The sequence below is a fragment of the Acinonyx jubatus genome, chromosome B1, assembly GCF_027475565.1.
Source record: "Acinonyx jubatus isolate Ajub_Pintada_27869175 chromosome B1, VMU_Ajub_asm_v1.0, whole genome shotgun sequence".
NCBI classification, from domain to species: Eukaryota; Metazoa; Chordata; class Mammalia; order Carnivora; family Felidae; genus Acinonyx; species Acinonyx jubatus.
The window spans coordinates 83,725,002-83,737,155 of record NC_069382.1 but is presented as its reverse complement, the minus strand read 5'-3'; the positions used below and the strand labels follow the sequence as shown (position 1 = coordinate 83,737,155).

The 12,154-nt window shown below is 39.9% G+C and overlaps 2 protein-coding genes across 3 annotated transcripts in view; one reads left to right on the top strand and one right to left on the bottom strand.

Moving 5' to 3' along the window:
- Positions 1 to 7,074, bottom strand: part of MGAT4D (MGAT4 family member D) — a 72,501-nt gene extending 65,427 nt beyond the window's left edge. The window contains exon 1 of the mRNA XM_053216938.1: positions 7,004 to 7,074. The gene's annotated coding sequence lies outside the window, so the exon portion shown is untranslated. The remainder of the gene's footprint in view (positions 1 to 7,003) is intronic.
- A 107-nt stretch (positions 7,075 to 7,181) lies between these two features.
- The window catches only part of ELMOD2 (ELMO domain containing 2), a 34,254-nt gene continuing 29,281 nt past the window's right edge, over positions 7,182 to 12,154 (top strand). Inside the window, exons 1-3 of one of the 2 annotated variants that reach the window (XM_015073618.3) lie at positions 7,182 to 7,312; positions 8,479 to 8,626; positions 10,532 to 10,560. In XM_015073618.3, the coding sequence (XP_014929104.1) occupies positions 8,485 to 8,626; positions 10,532 to 10,560 (171 nt within the window). In that variant the 5' untranslated portion in view covers positions 7,182 to 7,312; positions 8,479 to 8,484. Of the gene's footprint in view, positions 7,313 to 8,478; positions 8,627 to 10,531; positions 10,561 to 12,154 lie in introns of those variants that run through there. The other variant, XM_015073619.3, reaches the window with a different exon arrangement.

Genomic DNA, 12,154 nt, shown 5'->3' with positions numbered 1-12,154 from the left:
CTGCACTGACAGCACAGAGACTGCCTAGGATTCTCTCTGTCCCTCTCTCTCTGTCCGTCCCCTGCTTGCATACTCTGTCTCTAAAAATAAATAAACTTAAGAAATGAAACAAAACAATTTGTTTTGGCTGTGGGCCCTCACCACCACCTGGTCACAAACAGTCTCTCCTTTGCTGTCCTGCCCACTGCTCCCTGGCAGTGTATTCAATAAACTTTTATCTCTTTTATTCGGCCTTAGGTGAATAGGATTTGGAGAGCTTCTGGATTGGGGAACACACGGAGATTAGGGGGAAGTGGAGCTCTCAGAGAGCGTGGAAGCTTCATGCCTCTTTCTCCATATACTGCCCTATGTTCCATATGACTGTTCCTGAGTTATATTCCCTTATAATAAACCAGTAAGTAAAATGTTTCTCTGAGTGCTGTGAGCTGCTCAAGCAAATTAACCCAACCTATGGAGGGGGTCTTTGGAACCTCCGATCTATGAGAGTAAGTCAGAAGCACAGGTGACAAGTTTCAAGCGGTATCTGCAGTAGTGGATGGATGAGAAGTATTGTAGGACTGAGCCCTATAGGATCTGACACTATCTCCAGGTAGATAGTGTCCGAATTGAACGGAACTGTGGGTTACCCAGCTGGTGTCTGAGCATTACTCGGAGGTGTGGGGGGGAAAAAAAAACCTATACACTGGAATTGATGGCCAGAATTGTACCCATCTCCAGCACTCAAAAAAGCCATTCCTCCTTTACTACCCCTCTATTTGGAGAAAACACATTTCACCTAACTGATCCAGCCAGCCCTCCATATCTTTACATCGTATTTTCAATAATGTTTCAATGACCAGTTCTAGCATCGATTTAACAATTACTTTACAGGTAGCAAAGAATTTGATGTGTCCGTATCATGTTGGGATTTGGGGGGCCTACTTCTGCACACCGGAATGTAGAATGCATTCTTTGGTCCAGAGTTTAGAGCAAGGCAAAAGGGCCCACAGCAACCACACAGCTGGATGCAAATAGGCTCATTAAGCGACCCACCTCGAAATAGCCAAAGGCCCTAACTGTCCACTTACAACCAGGCACCCTTCTTATGATTAGCAAAAAAGGGACAATTCCATATGTCCCCATACTCTCTCACTCTGCCCTAGAACTGTGGGCCCTCACCACCACCTGGTCACAGTCTCTCCTTTGCTGTCCTGCCCACTGCTCCCTGGCAGTGTATTCAATAAACTTTTATCTCTTTTATTCGGCCTTAGGTGAATTGTTTCACCACCCGTGCCACCAGCCTTCACCGGATCAGAGTGCCCCACATTTGGTGCTCCCTGCGTCATCCTATTGACACAGCCCACACAGAGAGAGGTATTATAGGGAACCAAATAGCACTTGACAGTGTTTGTTTGGGCTTTAGTCCAAGATAGAATAAATGTCAAACTCATTTGGATCCTGTAGGGACTGCAAATAGTAATCTTATATAGTTCATTGGCTTTTATGCTTGGATTCTTTTGCCCAGGAGATTTTTCTGAATGCCATCTTTAAATGGCTAATTTGGTTGCTGTTGTTATTAGCATTCAATAGTCTCTTACCACATTAGTGGCACAGGTAAAACACAAGTGGAATACATCATTATTCCACACACTATTGCATGGCTTTGGCTCACTGTACCCACTTAAATTACGTGACTACTTCTAGAAAATGGCAGGGCATCAGCTTGACATTTCATCCTCCTCCTGAACAACTCCATTCTCTCTTTTTTTTTTTATGTTTATTTATTTTTGAGTCAGAGAAAGCACGAGCAGGGGGACAGGTAGAGAGAGAGGGAGACAGAGGATCCGAAGCCAGCTCTGTGCTGAGAGCAGCAAGCCCGATGTGGGGCTTGAACTCACAAACCGAGATCATAATCTGAGCCAAAGTTGGACGCTCAACTGACTGAGCCACCCAGGCGCCCTTCACTAACTCCATTCTTATGATCCACTATAATTGAGGCCCCATAGGGTCTTCCACAATTGCATCACCTACAATAGGAGTATTCTTCATGTTCATGCACCAAGATTCTCATTTGGTTACTGGCTTATGACCATTTAAATGTGCACACATTGCCCTAAGGTTAAAAACCTAAGTTCTTCCTGCACTGCCATATATACTGCCCTCAACTTGGCCCCTTGCATGAACTTACCTTGGCATTATTTCACTGGGTTTTTACTCCATAGAGCAAATAGTAGCTGACTTTTATATGGCAGTTTCTATGCCACAGGACTTCTCATGGATAAACCAAGAAACTTATCTTCGTTTTTGTTTGTTCATTTTTAAGAAACTTGTTTTATTTTGTTGAAAGGGGAGTCATGAGATTCAGATGCTTCAGCAAGAGAAGTGAACTGTGAATTAGTCCTAATGCCAGATGCTACTGGGTCATGGGTGTGTTGTAACTTCTCAGAGGTCCCTCTGAGGACACGAAGTCCATTTTATTTGAGAACTTTGTTGTGCAGCCTCGTATTTATCACAACCTCCTTTTTTTCACTGTTATTACCCATGCAATATCATAGGTAGTTCAGATCTTCATTTGCTCAAGTTGTGGGGTTTGTTTTCATTAGAGCCCAACATTATGCTGGCAAAATGGCTCTCTAGCGCCATCATTAGGAACTTTTTGAGTAAAAATATCCCAGTGGTCGCCACAAGGCGGCAGTATTATCTACATCTTATTCAAAGCTTCCAATTTGCTTGTATTCTGGCATCAGAAACTTCTAAAATTACCCGTGAATGTATTAGAATCGTAGGGTCTCAAAGCATACTTAGGCCACTGCCCATTATATATTTTTCATAGCTTGCCAAAAAGTTCATAAAGGTATTGTGCCTTTTTTAATTGGCGGAGTCCTGGAGGGAGAGTTATTTATTTATTGTTCGTGGAATACCTCTGGCAACCAAAAGTTATGTTGATAAATTTAACTGATTGTGGTAAGTGCTGAATTTTACCTGAGTTAATGAACCATTTGGGTAGTCATATCTGCCTCTACTTATCTCAGATCTTCTGAGTTCCTTCCTCCAAGGGGGGAATGATCATAATATCATCACTGCAATAAATTAACTTCATTTTGATGGTGATCATGTCTACATCCAATCTCATCAATTGTGGCAGTGAATTGGAGAGGTCAGATGTCTTGGGGAAGGACTCTCAACAGATACTACATTCCTTTTCATGGACAAGCAAACTGTGCTTGATTTCTGAGAGTGGGATCAAGAAGACAGAACCAGCTGAAATGATCACAAAAAAAATCTCAGTCCCAGTTAGCCTGTTGAACCTCTCACAGTTTTTACAATGTCTGGCACAACAGACGTTTGTTTTTGTTATTTATTTATTTATTTATTTATTTATTTATTTAGAGAGGGAGGGGCAGAAAGAGAAGAAGAGAGATTATACTCTGTGCAGTCAGCATCGAGCTCAACATGGGTCTCAATCCCACAACCATAAATAAGATCCTGACTGGAGCCAAAATCAAGAATCAGATGCTTAACCAACTGAGCCACCCAGGCACCCCCAGACGCTTGTTTAGATCATGGAGACTACCTTGTTGAAATCGTAATAGTTAACATGTTGTTTTCCAGAGCCTTCTTTTTTGGTCCTGGGTCGCAGAAGATTAATACAAAGCATTAGTGGAGATTAGGTCTTCTGCTCTCCTTTAGTTACTGAAAGGGGAGATTTTCTGTGTCGTTCAGAATCTGACACTGCCCAATATTTACTACAAAGGAAGGTTTGGGCAATTCTCAGGGCTTTCATTTTGCGTGTCCAATTAAAATTACATGGAGGCAGACTTCTCTGGCTCTTAAAACCTTTTGGCTTTAAGCTGGTAGTGACAAGGACCATCATCACGTCGATTCTAATTATATATTCAGGTAAAGTCAAGAACTAGATAGTTCTTCCTTTCTTATTTCTTCATCTTTGGCTTCATGGTGATTCTGGTGTTACCTACCCCAACATTTTCATATGCTCCACTTGTCTTTCCAATGCCCTGTAGGCAATGTGCTACATATCACACCATCATTCAATAATCCCCCAAAAGTATTCCACTATCCTCTGCCACTCGACATTAACAATATCAAGCAATCTCAGACCTGCTACCAGGGCCCAAATGAAGATTTCTTGACCCTCAAGTTAATTGTCATTTTTCTCCCACAACGTTAATAGATGAATTAAAATCACCACCCTGTGTTAAACACACCTTTCTTCCCTATTTCTCTTTAGCATCATTAGCTTTAAACTCTTCCAGGCTGGGATCATTGGAGCTGATCTGATAGGTTAACTTAGGTGAGGTGGATGCAGGGCTGGAGTAGATTTCCCTCATCTCAACTATTACCACCAAATGTGCTAATGAACCCCTTGTACATCGTTTCCTGCTTCTCTATTCCAATTTCCTGCTTCTCTATTCCCTCTCACCCTCTCTTCTTTTTAAAAACAATCACACAAATCATTTGACCTGATTAAATGTTTATTTCCTTTGTTCTGGTTACCATTTTCACTCCAGTGCATTAGCTTACTTGTGAAAAGTTTAAACTTTCTTTTCATTGGTAAAGCTCATTACCGGTAGCTAGGGGAAACAATCTGCTTTGGCATTCTGTGTATTTCCTTGTTCTCCCACTAAAAGAATCCGATGGTAAACCATATACATGTGAGGTGTTTCCCCTCATTACAGTGTCTAAAATAGCATTTAAAATAGTTTTAGAAAAAAATACTTTTAGGGAAGTACAACACAAATCATAAAACCTTAACATTTTTAATGCTTCCACAGAGATAATCCATCTCACTGTTAGTGAAAGGAATAAATAATTTTCCTTCTCACTATAAATTTGCTGTATTACAGACCTCACATACTCCAAAAGGGGGTATTTAATTTGATATTAAATACCAAAAGGGGATATTTAACTTGAGTCCTTTATGAATCAAATACTGAACACTGCAACAAGTTGTTGATTAACAGTCACGCCAAACAACATGTCCATTAAGCAATTTGTAAAATTTTTTTATGTTTATTTACTTTTGAGAAGAGAGAGAGAGACCGAGATGGAGCATGAGCTGGGGAGGGGTAAAGAGATGGAGACACAGAATCCGAAGCAGGCTCCAGGCTCTGAGCTGCCAGCACAGAGCCCTACACGGTGCTGGAACTCATGAGCCGTGAGTTCATGACCTGAGCTGAAGTCAGCCACTGAACTGACTGAGCCATCCAGGTGCCCCATGCAATTTCTAAAATTAATAGTGCTTAATTGTTTAGTCTGAGAATCCAAGAAAACAGGGATTCCTCAGTACTACTCAAAGATATAACCAAACATCATTACACTGAGGCCTTTGTTTTCCATGTAGGTGATTTGATAGGGCCAGGTAGAGCACACAGGTTAGTTCAGAGACCTAAGTAGGTTCCACCTTCTCCTTAAAGCCAGAATTCTAATCTCAGGACTTAAATACCATTTAGCCAGAAAACCAAAGAGAATAAGAGAGAGAGAAGGCCAATCTTCCCCGAGAGACAAGAAAGGCTTCATGTATCTGCCTGTTATATGCAAATGAATTAGTGGAAAAGAGGAGAGGCAATCATATGCACATGACATTTTAATGTACAATGACCTTGCTTCCAATAAATGCAGTTCGATCGACTTTTCAGGTTCTAACCAAACAGGTTACCATTACTTTCTGTTAGAGAAAAACATGGACAGAAGTCGGCCATGGGCAGCGTGGAGACAAGGCGAGAGTTCCTCTGTACTCCCGACTCTCAGCATAGCAAATTTAAAAGGTAAAAAGATTATATATAATTGCACCACAGGATTATTTCACTTTAAATCATATAAAGGTCTTGTGTAATAATTGGAAGACCCTTGAAGTAGAAATTTGTTTCTATTTCTTGCCAAATTGGCTGTGTACTTTGCCTTTCTGAATCTTTTTTACGTACAATAAGAAGTGTTCACTGAGATGATCTCTAAGTTCCCTTCAAGATCAAAGATTCTAGGGGCGCCTGGGTGGCTCAGCTGGCTAAGCAACCGACTTCGGCTAAGGTCATGATCTCACGGTTCGTGAGTTCAAGCCCCGTGTCAGGCTCTGTGCTGATAGCTCAGAGCCTGGAGCCTGTTTCAGATTCTGTGTCTTCCTCTCTCTCTGACCCTCCCCCGTTCATGCTCTGTCTCTCTCTGTCTCAAAAATAAACGTTAAAAAAAAAACTCATTAAAAAAAAAATCAAAGATTCTATGATTTTATTATTATAGTAGATGGTCAAATTTCATTACCAAATTGATTGTTGGTTGCTTTTACAGAGCAGGGATGATGGCTCAACCTTCACGTGTCTAATTTTCTACAATTTAGTACTTTTTAAAAAATATGTTGATTTAAGTGTGGAAAAGTGTGTATTGCTGCTTCAATTTGTGTTAACAAGGGGCTGCAGGGACTATACAAATATCACTTGCGTAAAACATTCCTGGAGGTATAAACAAAAAACTGGCTGCTTTTGAGAAAAGGGGTTGAGGGATTAGGAGTTGTGGGTAGGTCGGGGTAAGTCATTTCTTAATGGAAGTTGTCCTTTGAACTTATATTCTACTCTCCCCTTGTCCTTTCTCCTCTGGCCACACTGGCCTTCTTGCTATTCCTCAAATGTATGAAGTATGCTCCTGGCTCAGGGCCTTTGCACTTGCATTTCTAGTGCCTGGAATATTCCTCCTACAGAAACTCAGGTTTAGGACAAAGTTCAAATTCCTTTTCTCAACATACAGAGCTCTCCTTTTTTGCCATGCATTAGCCATGGGCAAGTCATTAAACGAAAATCCTGTTTCCTCTTCTATAAAGTAGGACTATTAATAATCTCTTCGCAAGATTAAGATTACACGTAGGTGAAAGCGCTTTTGTAACCTTGGTGCTCTGAAAGTTACCAAAAGTACGCTGTTGCTTCCGTGCTTGGAGTCTAGGGGTAGTACAGTTTCAATCAGCGGAAATGCCCTAGGTTTAAGGCGAGAAAAACCTCCAGAGCTGCACTTTGAGACCAACCTTTGGCGCCGGGTTAGCCTCCAGGTAGCCGTTGCCAGGGAAACCGTTGGGAGTCCGGCGAACAAGAGCACGCACGCCGGCTATTCAGCGTTAGCAATTGGTGGAGCTCGGGCCAATCGTAGTGGCCGGAGGGGCGGGGGCGGGCAGGGTCCCGGGAAAGGCGTTCTCGCGGCCTCGCTCCCCCACTTCCGGGTCGCGGTGCTTGCAGGGAGCGCTCCGCGGGTAGCGTCGTTTCCGTTGCCGGCTGTTTGCAGTTGGGGAAATCGAGGCAGCTCCAGCTTTCCCCCTAGTTCTTCCGCTCCTGTGAGGTGGCTGCTGTTTCTTTTCCTCTCGCCCCGTGCTGCTTCGGTGCGGCTGCGCTGAGGGCGCGCGGGCTAGTTGAGACCCTCGGTGTCCTAACGAAAACCGTGGGGCGTCCAGGCCGGCGGGGCTTTGTGCGAGCCGTACCTTCCCACTCGCGGCCAGCGCGCGACCTGGGCTCGGCCAGGCTCCGGAAGGGGGGGCTCCGCGCAGCCACTCCCCGAGGTCTGGGGAGCTCAGGCGCCTCGAAGCTTGTGTTCCCTGCGCTTGGCAGTTCTTGTTTCTTTTGTCCTATTGAGCGCGGACTAGATAGAGTCATTTTAGAGTAACAGTTCAGCCGATCTCTGATGATGGGTGCTGCTTCTGCACTGGCCTGCGGGGATTTCAAATTTGACAGCCCCCTCAGACCGTAGTCTAGAGATGGTGTATCTAGGGAATGTTGAAGACAGGAAGAAGATAAGCGTTTTTATTTTAAAGTAACTCCTCACTTGTATTCCCCCCACCCCGCTTCATTTAGAAGCTCAAGATTTTTCTAATGGCATATTCATTTCTGTTGAGGGTGTAGTTTGTTACTTTTCTTAGTGTTTCTGCCCTTCTCCTGTTGAATGGAAAATCAACAATTATTAGCCAGGGTGCGATCTACTTTGTGTTCAACTTATATACTTCAATTTGTAAGCCATATGTAGTGGGTTTTTTTTTTTTTTTTTTTTTTTTGCTGGAATCTCCTTGACTGTGGGACAGATGTAACTGGAATTATACATAGGGGTTAAAAGAACTCTTCCTTTTACAAACGATTCTGATATAAGGCATATTTGATATAATTGTTGCTAAGTTGGGCCCCTTTTGTTCTTGAACTGTTGAGCCTCATTTTCAAAGATGAGAACATAGGGAACTGAGAACTTGAATCTAAGTAAGTAGTTTGATTTTTACAGTTAATTCCTAAAAAGTGGTAAATTGGCCATTTGACCATCCGTCATTTAATTGATCTAAATGGTATTTATTACTTCTGTCTTTGTTTTCTTACATGCCTAAATAACTGCTACAAAGTAGACCCAGTGGAAAAGCATGATAGGTATAACTTGGGATTTGATGAGTTGGATAAACTGTAATTTTTTTTTCCATTTTAAAATCTAATTCAAGGTCATTAAATCTGTCATACATTTCCTTCTCCAGGAAAAAAAATGTTTATTTCTTTGTGGGAGTTCTTCTATGGGCACTTTTTTCGATTTTGGATGAAATGGCTCTTACGGCAGATGACCGGAAAGTGTGAATTGCAGCGAATTTTTGATACCTATGTAGGTGCACAAAGGACACACAGGATAGGTAATGTTATTTGAAAAAGGGTGATTAAGTAACTCTGAGTGAATATTTTGTCTCAGTATTCATAGTGGCAGTTGCACTCATTGTGTATCCTGATCAAGAAACTTAGTTTTTAATCTTTGAAATCTAGCTTTGAATGATTTCTGCTCTAAAACTATATTATGATTTTATAGGAAAAGAAACATTATTATTTAATGCCACATCTGTGCAAAGAATGATCTTGGCTCGTGAAATTCATCAGTTATACCTTAGATTATAGTTGCAACCTATTTTCCAGAGAAAAATTTCTGTATTTCTATGCCCTTTGAAATTTTTACTTAACTGGTGGGGAAGACTGGGTGTCTGAATCTGGATCCACTTTTATATTCATCATCTTTCATCAGTCTTTTAATGTCTTATGTAATTCATGAAAGAACAGTAACAGGTATCTAGTGATCCCTGGTAGAGATTATTGCACTCAAAGTCTGCACTGTCCAGTGTTGTAGCCAGCAGCCACGTGTGGTTATTGAGTACTTAAAATGTGATTAGTCTGAATTAAGATGTGCAGAAATATACACTGGGTTTCAAAGACTTTACATGAAAAAGGAATGTGGAAAAACCTCATTAATATATGTTGAAATGATAATGTTTTGGATATATTGGGTTAAAATATATAAAATTGTGTGTGTTTTATTCTAATGTGGCTACTAGAAAATTTTTAAAGTACACATGTGGCTCACATTTTGCCTTGCATTATATTTCTGTTGAACAGTGGTGCTCTGTTACCTTCTAAAATTCATCAGCTTTCAGTGCTTAATTGAAATTATTGCTTTAAATTAGAACACAGAGGAGTGAGAAATTTGGTTGAGGTCATCACTCTTTGACCAGAGTAAGGGAGATCAGGAATTGGTTACAGTTCATGTTCACTGTGTTAAAGGGAAAATCATGACTTAACCAAATCCTCCTTTGTGTTGAACAGCGTGCTTCAAGGAAGAAATTCACCCCTGTGAGATCTGGGGGGGTGGGTGTTGGTATCCAAGGCAACTTGGGAAGACTGAGAGATGTAAGGAGGGAGTGAGTAAGCCTCAGGGCAGCTGGATGATTGAAGTTTAATTACTTCCCTAGTTTTTTCACAATTTTGTGGCTGACTTCAATTACTGCCTGCTCTTTTGATTTGCCCTTTTGGCTGCTCTAAGAAGAACAAAGTACTTCTTGATGAGAAATCTTAACAGTAGTGGTTTATGTTCTGTAGTATGGGGGAAGAACATGTTAAGGCATTAATTTGTAGCAAAACTATTTGTCTTGAATTTTTCAAATTGCTGAGAATAAAGAGACTGTTAGTACATGTACCAGAAAAAAAATGTTAAATAGTCTAGTAAAAATGTTCTGGTCATTCTTAAAATAAAAGACAAGAATGGAAAAGCTATTTTTTTTATTTGTCTGTTAGAAGATAGTTAGCCAAATAATCTCTTATTTTTGCCCCTTCATTGTTGTATGATTCACTTGCTAGTTCCTCAAATCTAAATGCCTACTCCGTAAGGCTAACAAATGAAAAAAAAATGTAGAGAGCACTTTACTTATATAGTATTTAGATGAGTTTCTGGGACCCAAGCTATTGTGAGGCAGCCATGAATGAATTGCAGTGGTTAGTAGACACTTGGCAGTTTGCATAGAAACAGATGATCCTGGGGAAATTAGGACAGTCCCACCTCTTTGGCTCTGGTGTGTTGTGTTGGGTTGAGAGTCTTGGAATCATATCTAGTTATCTATAAGGATAATTTTTTAAAATTTTTCCTGTGTTATTCATGTGGAAATTACATCTTCTAAACTATTAACTTATTGCTGGCTTGATATTTATACTATTTTTTATAAAGTGATTCACAAACAGCATTTAAGTGGTAACATTCTTTTTTTTTTTCTTTATTTCAGAAAATTCCTTGACCTACTCCAAGAATAAGGTAGGATTATCTCAAGCTGGTAATTTTAGAAAACTTTTTCTTTAAAATAATACCTCAGTTTTTGAATTAATTATTTTTTTATGTTCTACAAGTCTTTGCTGTAAAGAGTATTGCATGAAATTTCCCACTTTTTTAAAAGTAATGTCTCACAGTTGTGCGATCGAGCCCCCTGTGGGGCTCCTCGTTGACCTGGACCCTACTTAAGATTCTCTCTCTCCCTCTCCCTCTGCCCCTCCCTTGCTCTCATACTCTCTCTTTCTTTCAAAAAGAGAGGTAATATTTTATTTTTGAAACATTTTCTTTATGTTAGTGTGCTACTTGTGCACAAAGAAGGTATTTGAATAATTTGTCTTTATCTGAGGTTTTGCTTGTTTATTTTGCCTCAAAACTTGATAGCCTTTGAAAAAGCAAGTTCTCAAGAGAAAAACCTCATAAACTGTGTTTTTGGGATAGATTCTTACGTGAGAGATAAAGCAAACGATTTTGGATAGTTATAAAAAACTGTATCATGTGTCTTTTGATCTAAAATAAGTCATACCTCATGCTATTCATTAGTTAGCTTCTGCTGTGTAACAAACTTATAAAATCTCAGGGGCATATATAATAATACATTGTTTATTTCTTGTTCATGGTCTGTGGGCCAACTGGAGAGGCTCTTCAAGTTGGTCCCAAGTTCAGATCTGTTACAATTGTGTCATTATGAAACCCAGGTTGAAAATGCAGTAGATACCTGGAGAATGTTCTTCTTGCAGTAGGTCATTATTTGTCCAACCACACAGACATGTCTGTCATGTCTATTAACATCTCATTTGCTAAAGTAAGTTACATAGCCAAACCCAAATCAAGGAGTAGAGAAATACACTATGCTCGCTATAAAGCCATGGTAAGCATGTGAGTATATAATTTAATTATAGGGGAGTGAAAAATTGGGACCAGTAATTCAATCTACTGCATACTGTTCTCTTCTATAGTAGTTCACAGTTTTTTCTATATATATGTATATATATACATATACGTATATATGTATGTATATGTATTACTCGGTGTGACAAAGGTAGAGTATGGGTCATTTAGATCATTGTTTGAAATCCCGTAGGAGATCACAGCCAGCATTAACAACAAAAGGAATAGAATAGAATAGAATTAGAAAACATTGGTCATAATAAGGTTAAATACTGTTTTATGAAATTTTAATATTCATTATCTGTGTGTGTGCATCTGTTTATATTTTAGATATCCATGGGTATGTTTGTACTTGGTCATGATGTACAATGTGGATAAAAAAGAGTCAAAAACTGTCGACTTACTGTTGTCTAGTGATATTGATATGAGTTACTAATTCATGCCAGAGAGTAAATGGACATTGTTGAATATTGCAAGCATATCAGTTATGTTCGGGAAAGTGACCTATAAAATAAGTGTTTTACTGATTAGTTACCATCTTTTTCTATTAATGGTCAAGATAAGAAAAGCTCATGTACATGAATATATATTGGGGAACAAGAGTCTGGAGTCCTACTCTTTTATTCCAAATCCTAGAGACATTAATATTCTTTGTCTTTTTTAATGAGAATGTAAGGATCTAAAAAGTTAA